Source organism: Zalophus californianus, chromosome 10 (assembly GCF_009762305.2).
Source record: "Zalophus californianus isolate mZalCal1 chromosome 10, mZalCal1.pri.v2, whole genome shotgun sequence".
In the NCBI taxonomy this organism is placed as follows: Eukaryota; Metazoa; Chordata; class Mammalia; order Carnivora; family Otariidae; genus Zalophus; species Zalophus californianus.
Genome location: NC_045604.1, coordinates 98,132,382 through 98,149,851, shown reverse-complemented (window position 1 = coordinate 98,149,851; position 17,470 = coordinate 98,132,382). Strand labels below are relative to the sequence as shown.

The window sequence follows — 17,470 nt, the reverse complement described above, 5'->3', positions numbered from 1 at the left end:
ACATTTTGACTGATTTCCTTCCCTTTTATATTCAAACCCCTCTTGGGCGCTGGAATACCATTTCAAGATCAAAGAAAAGGTTTCAGCTTAACATTTATTGCACTTATTGTACGCAACGCCCAAGTCCTCAAAAATACAAAGCTTTGCAACACACAACTTCACGGTCAAGGACTGCAGAGATATACTGACTATAAAAACAATTTTGTGCAAATAGGTGGGAGAAAGGGCACTGGAGGGTCTGGGATGGGTACTTCGGCATAAGCAAAGGTGCAAGGGTGTGAAAACATGGTCCACTGAAAATATCCTCTCCCTTAGCCCCCATGCTTGAAAGGTCTTTCTACCTCTGCTTCCTCTATTTTCCCCACTTCATACTTTGAGCTTATTCAACTCCCTTGCCTGTACTTCACCCATCTTTCTGTTCACTACAACTTTTCTGGGGAGATTTTTTTTTTTTATTTTTATTTATTTATTTGACACAGAGACACAGTGAAAGAGGGAACACAAACAGGGGGAGTGGGAGAGGGAGAAGCAGGCAGGCTTCCTGCCGAGCAGGGAGCCCGACGCGGGGCTCGATCCCAGGATTCTGGCATCATGACCCGAGCCGAAGGCAGATGCTTAACGACTGAGCCACCCAGGCACCCCTCTGGGGAGCATTTTAGCACAGCTACTTTGCAAACATTAGAAGTCCCAATGATCCAATAGCTTTACTCATAGGAATTTATACTAAAACAGGGATGTTTCAAAATTTTAAGTTAAAGTATTTATATTATAAAAACTTACAAGTGTAACAGTAGAGGGACCTATTGGATAAATTAAAATACATCCATTAGAAGAAATTATTATTAAACCATTATAATTTGTTTTTCAAGGAACATTTAATAACAAGGTGGATAACATACACTTATCTCACACGGTACTTTTATATCACTGAAGCTAAAGCAAAACATCCTTTTCATTGGGTAAAAACGGCCTGCTGAATGTGTGTACATTGAAGTGCAATTAAAAAAAACATTAATTTCAGAACTTCAGAATTTTAGGTGTCAGTGTTCTCTTTTTTTCATATGGGAAAAGAAAATGCTTTTGAAAATTATTTGAGGCTTGACAAAAATTCCATCGCTATATTCTTAGGATCACTTGTGGAGTCTTCATGATTCGGATGACACGAGGGAAGCTTTAAATTCAACCTTTTAGAGAAGACATTCCAGCTCGCATGATCTCATCAACCAGGAGTATGTTGGTGGCAATCACAGTGCTGAAAGGAGTGGAAAATCAGATGGCTCAGATCTGAGATATGAACCCTAATTCAACTCAAGTTCCAAACAAACTGCAAATTATATCCAATTAAGTTTCTCCTTTCCCCTCCAAAACATGGAAGGCTAGTTTTATTTCTATATTTTCAGTTGATTACAATTTTTGCAAAACCAAAAAACCAAACCCAAACCCAAGTAATTAAACAGAACACACCAAATTAAGAGTATGATGATTCCCTAAAGGTTATTTTAGTTTTGGCTTTCTCAAACTTACCAGGAGTGGAGAAGCTGTTTCTTTACACAATAGTTATCCCATATGCCTACTTCGGCTGCTACCATTGGCTCACCTGCAAAGTAACCCAGTATTCTTACAATCACACAGAGCAGGTTATAAGATCAAAATGCTAAGACAACAGAGTATTTTTTGATTTGCTCATCACTGATTATTCTCATTATCCAAAGTTCCTCAATTAGTCCAATTTTGCTCCAAACCGTGACTCCTGTATACAGTATCTTTGATTAAGTGGCTGATCTCAGAAGACTTTTAGTAATAGTAATGCTTTATTTGGTTACCAAATGTTTGAACATCTCTCTTTTTCAGGACACATTCTCATTTGTCCATATTAAAGTAAAGCACTTGAACTATAATCGGGCCAAAATGGGCTTATCATTTCCCTCATCCCAGAAACCTTTTCTACTAACTTGAATGTAACTGATGTTATTGACAACAATAGGTCTTACACATACTGCATGGGTGTCTCTCTCAGTTCTCTTTCTTCCACTTTGTACTTGTCTATTTTGTGTCACTGCATTTAAGATGAGGGCTTTAAATCATTTCACTAAGACCGGGGCCCATCTTCCAGCGTTATTTGCTATCCTCAGGCTTTTTTCACCCAAGAATACGATCACCTAATGTATTTTCTTATTAAAGTCCCTAATAAAAGACTGAGTAAAGCCAGCCCATGAAATCCTTCCATATTAACCTGAACCACCTACTACTACTCAGCAACATCAAAAATCCATACTCCTTGAAATTATACAAATGTCTACTCTATATTCCATTAATTACTGTATCTAGTCATTCCATTTTTATATAATTTTTTAGAACTCAGGGTTCCCTAATAACACTGGGTGTCAAACTGCAAAACATCTCTCCAAGATTCGTTTGTTTCCATTTTTTATTCTTCCGGGCTTCATCTCACCTGAATCTAGTTCTCCCCCTACTAATAGGTGCATTCTCTTACCTGTGTTTAAGTCCACACCCACAAGTTGACCTGATTCTGAATGTTCCGCTTGAACTTTAACTAGTGTTTCCTGAAGGTCAAAACCAGAGTTCTGAGCAAGTACCTAAAGCAAACAAATTTAATCCTTTAAGGACAGAACCCAAGAAGTGATAGTCAATCTACAATAAATGAACCATAATCCCAGTTAAGAAAAACAAAGGGGTGCCTGGGTGGTTAAGTCAGTTAAGCATCTGGCTTCAGCTCAGGTCATGATCCCACGGTCCTGGGGTCGAGCCCGCATTGGGCTCCCTGCTCAGTGGGGAGCCTGCTTCTCCCCCTCCCTCTGGCTGCAGCTCCCCCTGCTTGTGCTGTCTCTTTCAAATAGATAAATAAAATCTTAAAAAAAAAAAACAAATCCTTAATGAAGACAGACCAGTATTTATGTTCAGAGAATAGGCATTTGTTACTCATTAATCCACTTCAAGCCCAGCAACACACCGATCATAAGCAATACCCCCAAATGAGCACACAATAGAATAAAAACAAAAAGCAAGCTTGTACTCTAGTATAACCCCTACACTGCAAACCCTCTAAAAACGGTTTATCTCCTGCACCTGAAACTTCAGATACTCAATTCCCTTCCAGAGGAACCAAACACATTTGGATGATGAGATACCTGCTCTACCTACATTCAGGAGAAAGCTGATAAAACCTGTTTACTCAAAATCTACATTATGAAAAAGACCCCACATTATCAAATACTTTCATCAGCTAACTCATTTTGATGTAAGAACACTGACTGTTAAAGTAGTCATACCTTGGGAATAATGAGTAATGCATCAGCAAACGCTTGAACTCCCAGTTGGGCCCTGCCCTTTACACTGGGCTTGTACTTAATCAAGGCTTCTGCCATTGCCACTTCCACTGCACCTGCACCCGGAACTACACAACCTGGTGGGGGAGAGGGGAGGAGAGAAATGCTGAACTAACACATAAAACTGTAGCATCATTTTAAGGAAAGACATAAAACATTAACATAAAAAACAATTTCTCGAGAATGTAGCATAGCCACCACAATGTTAATACTGCACTTGAAAGCATTATAAGCAACACATCAAATAGCAAAATGTTCAATTTAACTAGTACTTGCAAGCTCTTAGTATTAATTCATTTACTTGTATCCACTTTTAAAAATGGTATGCTATGAAAAAGCTTAGCATACCATCACAGGCATTTTAAAGGGAAGACTTTACTTTTGCATGGTGTCTGGCTGTGTAAACTACTGATAAAAAGAACACAGTATTCAGCCATGCCTTTCACACTAGCCAAAGAATATAAATACAGTAAAGATCTTACCATCATCAATAGCATTTTTAACAGCCCTCAAGCCATCTCTTATGGCATCTTTGATTTGAGTGAGTGTGTGCTTATTTGGTCCTTTGATCAATAATGTGACAGAGCGAGGATTGTTACATTTCTCAATAAAAGTGAATTTCTCTTCTCCCTATGTGAAGAAGGGAAAATATTTTCAAAAACAGGATATGTTTGTACAAAGAATGAAAAGAGTTGAGGGCTTATAGAAGAGTAAGTAGCGTATTAATAAGGGAACACACCAATCACATTAAAGCAAATTACTTCACTTAAAAAAAAATCGCATAAGTGATTTTTCCCATCAATGGCTTATCATTACTACACATAACCTTCAAAATGTATGTAAACAAAGCAAAAATCTGGTCCTAAGTTTGAATTTTTACTACCGAAGAATTCATGACCCAAAAATCATTATTTATTATATTATCTTCGGAAAGAAAATACACTTACCAATGTATATTCATAGACAAGTCCTGCATATCCCAAACAATCAGGATTTAGGTCATCAAAGGAATTTAGAGCTACTCCACCGCAAGCAAGAGTCAGCCTGAAATATTGAAGTGTGTTTTGGGAGATGTATATGCAGCTTTGTTATGTTTAAAGAGATTATTAATAACTTTCATGAAGCAACCTTTCAGAATTACATACTAAAATCCTAAAATGTTATTTTTTAAATAACCTTAAACCTTCCCATTCACCAACCAGCTAAAAACCAGTCTTTTCTCCTAACTCGACATTTAACCCACCCCCCCTTTTTTTTTAAAGATTTATTTATTTGAGAGAGAGAGAGAGAGAGAGAGAGAGAGAGACAGAGACAGAGACAGCAAGAGAGGGAACACCAGCAGGGGGAGTGGGAGAGGGAAAAGCAGGCTCCCAGCTGAGCAGGGAGCCTGATATGGGGCTCGGTCCCAGAACCCTGGGATCATGACCTGAGCCGAAGGCAGACGCCTAACAACTGAGCCACCCAGGCGCCCTAACCCACTCTTTCAAAGTCAGCAAATACTACTAAGAAATCTTAAGATGAACAAGAGCTCTTTATCATGGTGAGATCTGGGGAAAAAGTAGTTCTCTGAAACCCCTTGATGCTCTTTTGACATGGTTGGTAACGTACATATACATGTCATGGTTTAAAACTAAAGCATACACCAATGTTCACAGCAGCATTATTCACAACAGCCAAAAGGGAGAGACTTAAATGTCCACTGATAAATGGATAAACAAAAGGTGATATACATCCATACAATGGAGTATTATTCATCGTTAACAAGGAATGACATTCATTCTAATATGTTACAACATGGATGAACTCCTGAAAACATTATGCTGAGTGAAATAAGCCAGACATAACAGGACAAATATTGCACGATTCCTTTATATGAGGTACCAAATTCATAGAGACAAAATAGAATAATAGTATTTACCAGGGGCAGGGGAAAGAAACAAAGTTACTGTTTAATGAGGAGAATTTCAGTTTGGGAAGATGAAGTTCTGGACATGAATGATGATGGTTGCACAATAACGGGAATGTAACTTAATGCCACTAGGTCATACATTTGAAAAAATGAGTAAAATGGTAAATTTTGTATTATGTATATTTTACTCACAACAAAAAAGGAAAAACACAATTAATAAGAAAGGGGGAAAAGAAGTAATCCCACTTAACTTGCAAAATAAAAGTAAAATTTACATCACTAAGGTAATATGCTACCCATACCTTTCCATATTTCTCCTTTTAGCTCTACGCAGAGCTACTATACCTTCTTTTGCAAGAGCATCTAAGGAAAAGGGATCAATTCCCTATAACAAAAACAAAAGTTATATTACAATAGAAGTCACCTTAAAAATAACAATGGATAATAGAGACTCGTTTCATTCTCACCTTTTGATTAATAACAACGAATCCTTTATCTGAATCACCACAGACTTTCTTTTTCAGTTCTATTATTTTTTTAACTCTATCTTCAATGAATTTTCTTTCAGCTTTTACAAGTTTCTCTCTCTCTTCTGCACTCTTGTAAAAAAAGCCAGAATTCACTTCTCTATTTAAAAAAAAAGTTACAGAAGGGGAGTGGGGGAGAATGTTTATTTTTTGAGAAGATAAACCAGTAGCCCCAGAAACAGGTCCTGAGATTTAACAAATAGCCACTGAGCTCCCATCCTGCCCCCGGTACATTTTCAGAGGTTATTTCCTGTAATTCACTCGAACCCAACTGAGGCATTACTGCCCTCACAGTGGGGAAACTTAAGTCTCGTAAGTGACTTGCCCAAAATACCAAGCTCCTCCACCTCTCTATTTGTAACGGGCTATAAACTCACGTTTTCTCATATTCCAATGATACATTGCATGTGAGGATGTATGCATCTTCTACTCTTTTTTTCATATCTGGATGCCGTGCCCCATGGTCCAAAACAAGACCTCTGATTAAGCTGTTGAAACACATAAGTCGTGTTGTTATTGATTTCCAGATAACATACACTAATGAAATTCAAATACTGAATTGAGAGACTGTATTGATAATTTTCACACAACTTTATTTCTTGAATTTTTGAAAAAGACTTTTGGGTGAAACCTAGGCAGGTTCAATTATGAAAAAGCAATATCCAGAACACAGTACAAAAACAAGCCATTCAAACAAAAGTAACAATCCTTATCTTGTATAGAAAATTCTGCAGAGAAACAGTTGCAACTGGTAGGCTCTCAAATGTGATCACCTCCTTTAAAAATTATTTTTTAACTAGGTCTTTGATATGTAATATATATTCTAAATTCCCCAACAGTCTCCTACTATGCTTTGTAACCTACAGTTTAATAAATCATTGACATAGCTCGCTTTTCAGAATCACACTGATTATAAACACCTAACAGTAACCTCATTTCAGGAGGAAACACTACTGAGCGAACTAAATATTCTAGGCAATACACATAAATTCAAAGAAAAAGACATCAGCCAAATAATACGTATTACATGAAGTGCCTGTAAATTTGTAAACACACTTTATAAGTATTTCATAGCATTCTACCACCTACCTTGTATCAGTTTCAGATTTATGTTTCATCTCCATGATCTCAACCATGAAGAGGTCAATAGGTTCATCTTGTTTTTTAATGGCCAAAATGGAGTCCACTACGGCCTACAATAAGAGCAGAACCATTAGATGAATTTGATTTGCAGTCCAGACACTTATGTTGCTTGTTCTTCAGAGAAATGTACGTTTCTTTAAAATCTGAATCAGTCTTCGCCTTTTTCTATGAGGTAACAGAATACATTACTCGTAAAGGATTGAAGTCATTTACATTTCTGACATCTCAATTCATAATTATATAAAGACTCAACTATTCTATTAAAAATATTGATTTTTACTGTGGAAGTTTTTTCCACAGTAAAAATCTCATTTTTATAAACCTTTAATGAAAACTCCAATTATATCTTTATAATATGGTCAGGTATACTATTATTTGATTTTCTCATTTCACATACATCAGCCGCTCACTGCCACAAAAAAAGAAACTATCTCACATGGTAGGGTACTGTGAAAGTTTTAGATAGCACCTTGTAATTCCAACTAGAAAGTATGCCAGGGGTTTCAGTATAGGTGCACACACCGGACACATACCACATTTAACATACCTCTGTTAAGACATCAGCAAGTTCAGCATGCACTTTAGTACGTAGAGATGTTCTGGCCACGTCTATAAGTGTTTCCCTGTCCATTTCTTTGCTTACTTTGACTTGTTCCAAAAACTGAAGTGCCTTTTCCTTTGCAGCTTCAAATCCTTCTGTTATTATTCTGGGATGAAGACCCTGTAAACATACAATTACATAACCACCAACTGGAGTTCTTCAATTAGATGAAAAAGTAAATTTTTAAAGCAATACTCTGGATCTTTCATATGCTTTAATATAATGTGCTGATTTTTTGAATACATTTAAAAGGATAAATAATCCTTTCAATGCAGAGGAAAAGAGCAGACATTACTCTAGCACAGAATCAAAGCCAAGGGAACTATAAAGCACACTTGGGTGTTCACTGTGCAAACCACAAGGAATAATGCCCAAAACCTAAAACTGTACTCAGTAGGACCATTTATCTTTCCAATTCATATCATTTACTAACAAAAACAAACAGGGAGACGAAGCGTCCGCTTTTTCTCTCTTCCCAAGAATTTCTTGGCACTGGATTACTACTAAGGTTTGCTTTAACCTTCAAACTAACCCAGGGCTAAAAACGTTGTGTAATTCTTTAAATTTACATTTCTTTCCTTATAAATATGGCTTTCCTTATAAATATGCCTAGTCCTGAATATCCTGTTTCTAGATCTCAACTATCAATCTGTTATAGACAGACATATATAATATGTGATGCAACTTGATTAAAAAAACCCTGCAGGCAAAGGAAGGTTCCTTAATCTGTCCAGGATCACAATAAACTTGTATTAAGACAAGGATGTAGGGACGCCTGGATGGCTCAGTTGGTTGGGCGACTGCCTTCGGCTCAGGTCATGATCCTGGAGTCCCGGGATCGAGTCCCATATCGGGCTCCCTGCTCAGCAGTGAGTCTGCTTCTCCCTCGGACCCTCCCCCATCTCATGCTCTATTTCATTCTCTCTCTCAAATAAATAAATAAAATCTTTAAAAAAAAAAAAAGACAAGGATATAGGCTCTGGTTCCCAGATTTAAACCCCCTGCTCTTTACATTCTACCATATGGCCTTGCTACTATTAACACCTCAATTTATATAAATTTCCTATATTATATAAACTACCATGGAAACACAAAAATCATGTATACTTCAGAAATGTAGAGATCCGCCTGTTTCAGTAGCTCTCCAATGATTAGAACATTGGAAGTGGTACCATCACCAGTTATGTCATCTTGGGCTGTTGCTACTTTGGCTATTAAGGAGGCTGTTGGGTGTTGAATTTGCTGAAAGTAAAAAAAGAAGAAAATTACTTAAGTTGAAATAGTCTAAGTATACCTTAAAATGTGTGAAGGGTCTCCTTAAGTGCATCTATTTGCATAAATTGCCCAAGTGTTCAACTACATGCCATACTGATTTAAAACTCACCATTAACTATTTTGTACATCCATTTATGGTAACCCAAACATTTTCACATTTAGATTTGAGAAGATTATCTCCACTCTACTGATGAGGAAATCTGAGGCCCAGTTAAGTTTTACTGAAGATGACAGAGTTAACAGGAAGAAATAATTTCAAATCCATGCAAGCTTCTTTAGGACTCTTGTGAGAATAAACCAGGTTCCTTCTAAAATTAAACCTCAGCAGCCTCCAGTATTACTTGGATTAAACAAAAAATTAAAAAGATCTTTTAACAAAGATCATCAGTGAATGCTAAATCGCTGAAAGGTTCTGTAAAAACAGAATATTGTATCTCCTATATCACCCAAAGATTCTTAATTACAAAGGATGCAAAAAATGCTCCTGAACTGCTTTTGGTTTTTAAGTCTCCTTATTCTCCTGTAATCTAGAACAGCTTCCCAGCCTTTTGTTTTTGGGGACACTGACAGTTTTAAGAATCTAGGCCAGAGGGACGCCTGGGTGGCTCAGTTGGTTAAGCTTCTGGCTCTTATCTCAGAGTCCTGAGTTCAAGCCCAGCCTTGGGCTCCAAAAACAAAAAAAACCCCTAAATCTTATTCTGAACTCAAAACACAGGCAAATCATTTCCTTTTCTTGGATTTTAAGTGCTAGATTTTGGAAACTTAGGGATGAGTAAAACAACTGCTCCTCTCAACAGTCTCACACTCTTGGTCAGTGGGACTTTTAACATTAATAAAGCAAAGAGTTTTATCTCCCCTTCAGTTGGAGGTGGAGAGAGATGTTAACAGACAGAAATCCATCTTTTAAAAAGAGAAAAAGTATAACCATTTTGCGCTTACCTAACTATGTCAATCGCTTAGTTTTTCAGATTTTAATAGAGTTAATTTTAATAACTACAATCCTTTAACCAAGGACTTTACATGGCAAGAATAAGGATTCAAAAATAAGTTATCAGACTCCAGGTTCCTCCAGGCATCGTACAGTCAGTACTATCACTGATAGCATTCCTTTTCTACTTCCTCCATTGTCTGAAAGACCTGCTGAGAGCTGACGCATTTCTCCTATCTTGAAAATGAACATTAAAAATCTTACTAAGAATCACATGCAATACGGAAAACCAAGACATTTTCGACCTAATATAGCAGCCTCTCACCATTTCATGAAGCAGCACGTTGCCATCTTTAGTAAGCTTGATGTCTCCAGCACCAGAAACAAGCCTGTTCAACGGGCACAAATGAATCACAGTGTGACTTTTTCAACGGAGACCTAATTAAGAGTCCCATTACTATCGGGCTTTACCCAGATCCTAGGGACCTGGGGCCACGAGGCTGGTTCTCCCCACCCGGTAACAGGAATGGTGCAGTGCCCACCCCCCACCCCCCCCTTCAGAGAAACAGCCTGCCCAACTCTCAGTTAGGGTCCCAGGGCGCAGGGGCGAGCCGCGCACGCGGGCAGCTTTGTTCTGCGCAGAGATGGCATCGATTACAAGAGGAAACGACCGGGGCAGGAAACAGGAGCGACCCGGGAGTCTGCGGGTAAGTAAGGCCGCAGCGACGAGCGCAGAGGCCCGGGGGCGCCAGGCCCGTGATGGCGCTAGGTACCCACCCGGCCCTCTCCGCCAGCCCCGCCTTACATCTTCATGGTGCCCTTAGGCCCCAAATTGGTCCTCAGCACGTCCTGCAGGCCCCGGGCCGCGCTGATGTTCACCGCCAGCGCAGCCTGGGCTCGGGCCACCTCGGCCTTGGGGTTCAGGGTCTTCACGGCCGCCATAGCTAACTAGCACAGGAAGAGGAGAAGAGCCGGCGTGCGGAGGGCCCACAGCCCACTCAGCGTGTCCAGGAGGCGTTCGCTGCCCCGGTCTTCTGGAAAAGTCGGGCGCGTCCGGCCCGCCCCCAGCGTGCCCGTGCGCCGCTACCATTGGGCCGCAGGTCGGCCCGCGCCGCTCATTGGGTCGCGGCGCCTACGGTCCCGCCCCTCGCAGCCGGCCCAGGCGCCATTGCGCACAGGAGGGCCCTGTTCCGGGGCAGTAAGGGTTCGCGGCGGTCCGGTGTTGGCGCCCGTCGGGCCCCAGCTTTGCAGACCGGGGACCTGAGGACGGAGGCGGGGCCTGTGGGCCGCGCGCGTCCGGGCGTGACTGCAGAGCGGGCCGCTCTCTCCTGGAGGTCTCTGGCCGCAGGTGTAGGGTGGGCTTCCTCTTTCCCCCACTCGCGCGGTTTGCCTTGCTTCCTCCCCTCGCTTCTTTCCTCCCTGTCACCAGCGTTTTCTTGACTATCTACTGTGTGCTTGGAGGGGTTCTCGGTGCTGTGGGGATACAGAAGTGAATCTGATAAGGGCTCCTCGCCCAGAGTGTAGGTGTTTTAAGTTTAGGGAAGATGAATGCAAGGTAGAAAGTGCTCGATGCCTTTTTAGCAAGCTACAGGATTGGTGTGTTGGCGGCTGAGGAGAAGCTGGTCAGTCCACCCTTCCCGCTCCGGACACACTGCTCTCAAGGCAGGTTTTATTTATTTATTTATTTTTAACAATTTTATTTATTTATTTGTCAGAGAGAGAGAACAGGCAGAGGGAGAAGCAGGCTCCCTGCTGCGCGGGGAACCCCATGAGGGACTGGATTCCAGGACCCTGGGATCGTGACCTGAGCCACCCAGGCATTCCTCAAGGCAGGTTTTAAATCTCGAAATGATTGAGTAGTGGTCTCCTTTTTAAGACAAAATTCCGAAAGATGTCTGCAGTTATTTTCTAGTATCCCGTATTCACCCCCCCATTAGATGTACAAGGTAACGTCTTGTATTTCATTTTTATAATAACAAAAATTGTTAGAATTCAAAGGTGACAAAATTAACTAGTCATTCACTGGTTGATATTTAGGTTGTTCCCAATCTTTTGCTATTGAAGTTGCAGAGAATATATATATAATGGTATATAATGCTTTTAAGTGGCTTTGTATATTTGAGAATCAAAAGCACATATATGTTTGAGTAAAGCATTACACAGGAGACTTGTGCTTACCTTATTTGGTAAGTATGCATATTTGTTTACTGTTACAGATGTAAGGGGAGACGTGAGCAGAGATGAAGATTGTGGAACTTTCAGGCATGTGCTTGCAGGTAGAGAAAGGGGGAGTGGATCTCCTGAGGTACAAAATTTAAAAGGGGCACCATAAAACTCAGTAATTGAGATTGATAATATTTTAATGCAATATTTTTTTAAAAAGTCAAAATTAATGCAAGAAATCCACAATGAATGGAATTTTAATTAGGTATCTCTACTAACATCACACCAAAGTCTCAGCAAAGCAGAAAGATCCACATGATCCCTGTAGAGGCAGTCTGTTTGCATATATCATTCTACTGGTCTCCGTTATCACTTTCAAGCAAATTAATTGTTTTCATTATATGATGCAAAAGAGTGTTGTCTATATGGTAATGTATGTATAGAGTGGGAAAACTTCAGAACGTCTTTGGAGAATTTCACACAAAAGGTCATGTTGTGGGAGCAGATCCGTTTCAATCCATGATTGAAAAAATTGAGGTGGTAGCAGATGTTTCGCCATTTGATTCAGGAGGGATTTCAATAAAGAATAAAATTTTGAGGAATGAACCCTAATGAGGCAAGGTGGTATATTAGAAAGAATCCTAGAATCAAACAATTTGAGTTTGAATTCTAGATTTGCAATGTTTACCACTAGGTGAACTTGGACAAGTTATTTAACTTTTTTGACTCTTTCCTAATACATAAAATAGGGGTAAATGACATCTTAGAGAAAATTAAATGAGATTGCATGTGTAACATGCTTTGTATTGTGCCTGACATGGAAGGTGTGAAGTAATTGCCACTTTTGCATTCATATGGTATAATTAAGGCATATAATTTTTTTTTAGCTGTATAATTCTTATAGCACCTTCACATGTAGTGTTTCATTTGATCCTAATATGAATCCTTTGAAATTTAATAGGTCAGGTATAATCAAACCGGTGTCATAGATGATTAAATCAACACAGAAAGGTTAAATGACCAACAGGGTCATGCTGTGTTATATGAGGAGAGGGCCAAAAACCTAGGTTTCACCCTTGACTTCTCCCTTTGCCCCAGCCCCCCACATCCACTTACTCCCTGAACAGTTTCACTTTCTAGATATATCTACTTTTCTCCATCTCCACTTACACCACTCAGGTTTAGGCCATGATGATTTCTTACTTGTACAACTACTATAGTGCCCTAAGTAATTGTTCTGCCTTATTCCCCATGTTACTACTGGAGCAATCTGTCAAAAGTAGATCTATAAGCCACAGCTCTGCTTATAATCCCTGTTATCCTCAAGACCTTAGACTGAAATATAAATGCCTTAATTTGCTTCCAGAATCAACTACATCTTGTGCCTACCTCTCTGGGTTAAAACCCTTTTCTCTCTCTCTTTCTGAAACTCACTTCATGCTTTGGTCATTCTGAATTTTTCAGTGCTTGGAACATTCTACCTGCCTTTCTTCAGCCTGAACCACTCTTCAAGGACCACTTCTCTCCTCTCCTCATTCTTATCCCCATTCCCATCCAGTGGGTATAGAAAGAAATAAAATCCCTAATCCTCAAGAAAGCGCATGGTCTTGTTATGGAGATAAACTTGTAAACAGGTAAATGACCGTAAAGTGTAGGATGTTATAGTTAAGAGATAAATGAAGTACAATGAGCACAAAGGTATTAGCTTTGAGCACCAAGGAAGGTTTCTTGGAGATGAAGTTAACAGGATTTTGAAAGATACATAGATACTTTTTGGAAGAAGAGGGCTTAGGAGAGTGATTCCAGACAGAGCAACAGTGAAAGGACCTGGCATGCCCATTGAAAGGTGGTTACTTAGGATGGAGGGAAGAAGGTTGCAAGAGACAAATCTGGAGAAGTAGCATTTCCTGACTGTCGTGTCCTGGTTAAGACATCTGGGCAGCAGTGGGAACACAACAAACTAGTGATGAAGATTACTCTGGAGGTAGAATGGAGGATGAACTAAGGGAGAAGACAAAGGATAGGGCAATCAGAGAGAAGGATGTTGAAAAGTCCACGCAGAAGGTGATGAAGGCATATTTAATGACATAAAGAGGTGTTCTTGATAAGAGGGAAGAACGTTTTAAGTGGCATAAATTATATGTTCTCATTTTTGTAACCACTCCCCATGTATCTATACCAAAATGAGGGTATGCATCAAAATATTAATATATTAAAAAATTCAGAATATTTTTATTTTTGCGGACCTCCCCAAATTTATGTATCTACAGAAGGGAGATGCAGAAGTATATACATGAAAATATAAAATTTACAAAGTATATCCAATGTCTTATTTTTATTAAGTCCCCCAAGTGTATGTGTGTATATTAACTTGTCTCAATACTGTTTGTACAGTATTTTGTATTTGTCTTTTTTCCAATTAAAAATCTAAAAAATAAAAAAAATAAAAATCTAAAAAATTATTTTCATGTAGTCAGATGTATTTTTTTTTTCCCTTTTATGGGCATTTGGATTTTGTGCTATACTGTGTAAGACAGGCCTTATGCTCTTAAAAAGTATTCTTAAAGTTCTCCCAGGTTTTCATTTGTATTTTTAAGGTTTTAGTTTTCATTTTAACCCTTGATTCATTTGAAATTTATTTTAGTAAGGAATGTAATAAGAATCTGTGGTATTATGAAAATATGTATTTGGTCTTTGCCCCTGGTTCCTGGCACAGAACTCCTTAACCATTTCTGAGTGATGGGAGTATCTATTGTTATCCCTAACCATCCCCTTTAGAATACACCTGAGTCTGTGCTAATGATGTGAGTTGAGGTGGGAACCCTAGATAGCCTCAGGTTGGGGACTGGTCACTAGAAAGACCAAACACAGTGATTAGAGGGTGGGGACTCTCAGTCCCATTCCCCCATCCTCTGGGGGAGTGGAGGTGGGCAGCAGATAGGTTACAAAAATGATTGAATAACCGGGGTGGGTAAACACATTGATACCGTGGTAGGGCGGTGTACCTAGAGGGCTTGGAAGCTCTGCTCCTTCCTTAATACTTGGTCTTGTGCATTTCTTCCATTTGGTTTCTTCCTGAGTTGTATCCTTCATAAATAAACCTAAGTGAAGTGATTCCCCAAGTTCTGAGTCAAGTCTCAAAAATTTTCAAACCTGAGGAGGGAATTGTGGGAACCCCCAAACTTGCAGCCAAGTCAGACAGAAATGGAGGTAGCATTGTAGGCCTGGCACTTGTAACTCGTGTCTGAAGTGGAGGCAGTCTGGGACTGAGCCCTTCACTGCAGGGTCTATGCTAATTCTAGGTAGAATTAGAATTGAACTGAGTTGTTGCTGGACACCCAGTTGGTGTTGGAGAATCGAGGAAGTTGATGTCTGAGGACTGAATTTGGTTATTGGTGTTTGGAAAGAGCTCACACAGAATCCGGTTTTATTTTCTTCCAGGTTAATTCACATTTTCCACCATTAATATGTAATGCAGTTATTAGCATATACTACGTTCTCATATGTATCTGGACCCACTTTGGACTGTATTCATAGCTAAGTCCATACAAGTAGGAACACCATATTTTATTTACTGTAGTTTTGTAATATGTTTCAAAATTTGGTAGAGCTGGATCCTCTTCAATCTTTCTTCAGAAATTTTCTGGCTATTTTGCATGTTTGTTTTTCCTAAATGAAGTATAGAATTATCTAGTTCTGAAAAATCTGTTCTTTTGACCTATGTATGTATTACTTTTTTAATAAAACACATGTTTTATATGTGGGATATTCAAATTAAAGCAGTGGACATACAGATACCAAAAGGCCAGGGACTACAGGAATTCTTGAGGTAAAATTGACAGAATTTTGAAACATGTACTACATGGTTACCATTTGTAGTCTAGGAGTCTGAAGAGGTCAGAGAAATCCCAGAAGTGGGGCAGGTTTAGAATGGGTAGGTGGAGTAATAGTATTGATTTGGGGTAATATTTTTTCTGTTATTGGCCATTCATTCTTTGAGTGTACTTTGTGGCAGAGTACTGTGCTTGGGGTAAACATGCACATGAAAAGAGAAGGCTCTTTCCTTTAGAGCCTTCCCAGTCTATTAGACAAACATACGGTAGGACACACAATATATACGATGTACTAGACAGCTATAATGGTATGTTCTGAGTGCCATGCTACTAGGGAAGACTTCCCAAAGCAAATCTTTAAAAAAAAACTATTAAAAATATATATTTACTTATTACAAAGATAATACATGATAATCATAGAAAAAGTAGCAAAAACAGATTTTTAAATAAATTCACAGAACTCCCTTCAGAGAGAACCATTTGTGATGGTTAATTTTATATGTCAGCTTGGCTGGGCCACGTTGGTTCCCAGATATTTGGTCAAATATTATGCTGAAACTTTTGTGAAGGTGTTTTTTGGATAAGAGATTAACCATTTAAATTGGTGGACTTTGAATAAAGCAGGTTATTCTATATAATATGGGTGGGCCTCATTCAATCAGTTGAAGGCCTTAATAGAATAAAGACTGACCTCCCTATAACAAGAAGGAACTCTGCCAGCAGACTGCCTTTGGATGCAAACTGCAACTCTCTCTATGCTGCAGGTTTTGGATTTACCAAGCCTCCACAATCACATGAGCCAATTCCTTAAAATAAATTTCTTTCAATCTCTCAACAGTAGATAATGCCCTCACTATAGATGGATATATGGATGTATACACATCCTGTTGGTTCTGTTTGGAGAATCCTAACTAATACAGATTTTGATACTAAGAGTGGTTCTAAAGGAACAGAATCTTAAGGATGAATTCTCTGAATTGGCTCTGGTGTTCCTAGAATTGGCTCTCTGGTCCAATTAGATTTAAAGACACTAATGATTCTGTTTCCAATAGTAAAGAGACTAGAAGTAATGATAAAGTCTGTGACATGATATAAAAATAGAAATATGCCAAATATCACTATTGGATATTCCTAATCAAACACTTAACGAGAGGCAAGGAACTGGATTACCATGTATGTGATACCTTCAAACATTGTTGTCAAACTAATGAGTATAATGAGATTGGCTGTTGCTCCTAATGGAACTGAACAAAGTGGGGAGAAAAAAGGATGAGATCAGGGATTCAGATTCCCAGCCCCAAGCACTGTATAAATGATTGAAAGCTTCTATGTCTATCCTGAAAGATACTCCTGTAGCTGCAGAGCTGAGATTGCTGAAAACCAAACCCAGAATCTCATCATGTTAGTAGCTGAATTATAGTGCGAATTGAAAAGTGAGGGCATCGATGAGGAAGGAATGGGATCCTGATATTTGGAATGGAATGTATGAGAATACCCTGATGAAGCTGGGGACATTGGGCCTGTAAATTCCGTTGTACTTTGCCAGTAGAAGCAGTCTGTCTCTATAGCTCCTGTCTGAGGAGATAAACCCCGCATTGCACTAGGAAGCTGTAATGGTCTCCCCCAAGGCAGTTGCCTTGAAGGATACTGCTGATTCTCTTCAGAACCCATCCCCACCACCCCTCTTTGCTTCTAGAACTGTAACTAGACTAATATCCCAGTAGGCCCTGGAAGCACAAGTAAT

At 39.3% G+C, this 17,470-nt stretch overlaps 2 protein-coding genes and 2 non-coding genes across 5 annotated transcripts in view; 1 reads left to right on the top strand and 3 right to left on the bottom strand.

Annotated features, from left to right (window-relative positions):
* Positions 1–75: 75 nt before the first annotated feature.
* On the bottom strand, positions 76–10,775 carry CCT6A (chaperonin containing TCP1 subunit 6A). Of its 2 annotated transcripts, none has more exons than XM_027614068.2 (14): positions 10,536–10,775; positions 10,056–10,119; positions 8,635–8,769; positions 7,474–7,647; positions 6,873–6,976; positions 6,161–6,271; positions 5,724–5,883; positions 5,559–5,641; positions 4,295–4,391; positions 3,830–3,977; positions 3,291–3,424; positions 2,495–2,597; positions 1,525–1,597; positions 76–1,252 (listed from the first exon to the last, which is right to left on the bottom strand). In XM_027614068.2, exons 1-14 carry the CDS (start codon positions 10,670–10,672, stop codon positions 1,180–1,182), a joined length of 1,596 nt encoding a protein of 531 aa, XP_027469869.1. In that variant the 5' UTR covers positions 10,673–10,775; the 3' UTR covers positions 76–1,179. The 2 variants fall into 2 exon arrangements, with proteins under 2 accessions (XP_027469869.1, XP_027469870.1); XM_027614069.2 differs by having other exon boundaries at positions 10,508–10,582.
* On the bottom strand, positions 3,647–3,786 carry LOC113933780. Its single transcript, XR_003523487.1, has one exon. It is a non-coding gene; the product is annotated as a small nucleolar RNA SNORA15 (small nucleolar RNA).
* LOC113933784 lies at positions 7,748–7,881 on the bottom strand. Its single transcript, XR_003523491.1, has one exon. It is a non-coding gene; the product is annotated as a small nucleolar RNA SNORA22 (small nucleolar RNA).
* A 160-nt stretch (positions 10,776–10,935) lies between the features above and the next one.
* PSPH (phosphoserine phosphatase) overlaps positions 10,936–17,470 on the top strand; it is a 61,459-nt gene continuing 54,924 nt past the window's right edge. Inside the window, exon 1 of the mRNA XM_027614089.2 lies at positions 10,936–11,078. The gene's annotated coding sequence lies outside the window, so the exon portion shown is untranslated. The remainder of the gene's footprint in view (positions 11,079–17,470) is intronic.

Excerpts from the sequence above, each read along its gene's own strand:
- CCT6A (XM_027614068.2), bottom strand. The coding sequence starts at position 10,672 with ATGGCGGCCGTGAAGACCCTGAACCCCAAGGCCGAGGTGGCCCGAGCC. Across the intron at positions 6,272-6,872 it reads AAATCTGAAACTGATACAAG|CTTAATCAGAGGTCTTGTTT; the intron begins GTAGGTGGTAGA and ends GTGTTTCAACAG. Across the intron at positions 4,392-5,558 it reads AAAAGGAGAAATATGGAAAG|GCTGACTCTTGCTTGCGGTG; the intron begins GTATGGGTAGCA and ends TCAATATTTCAG.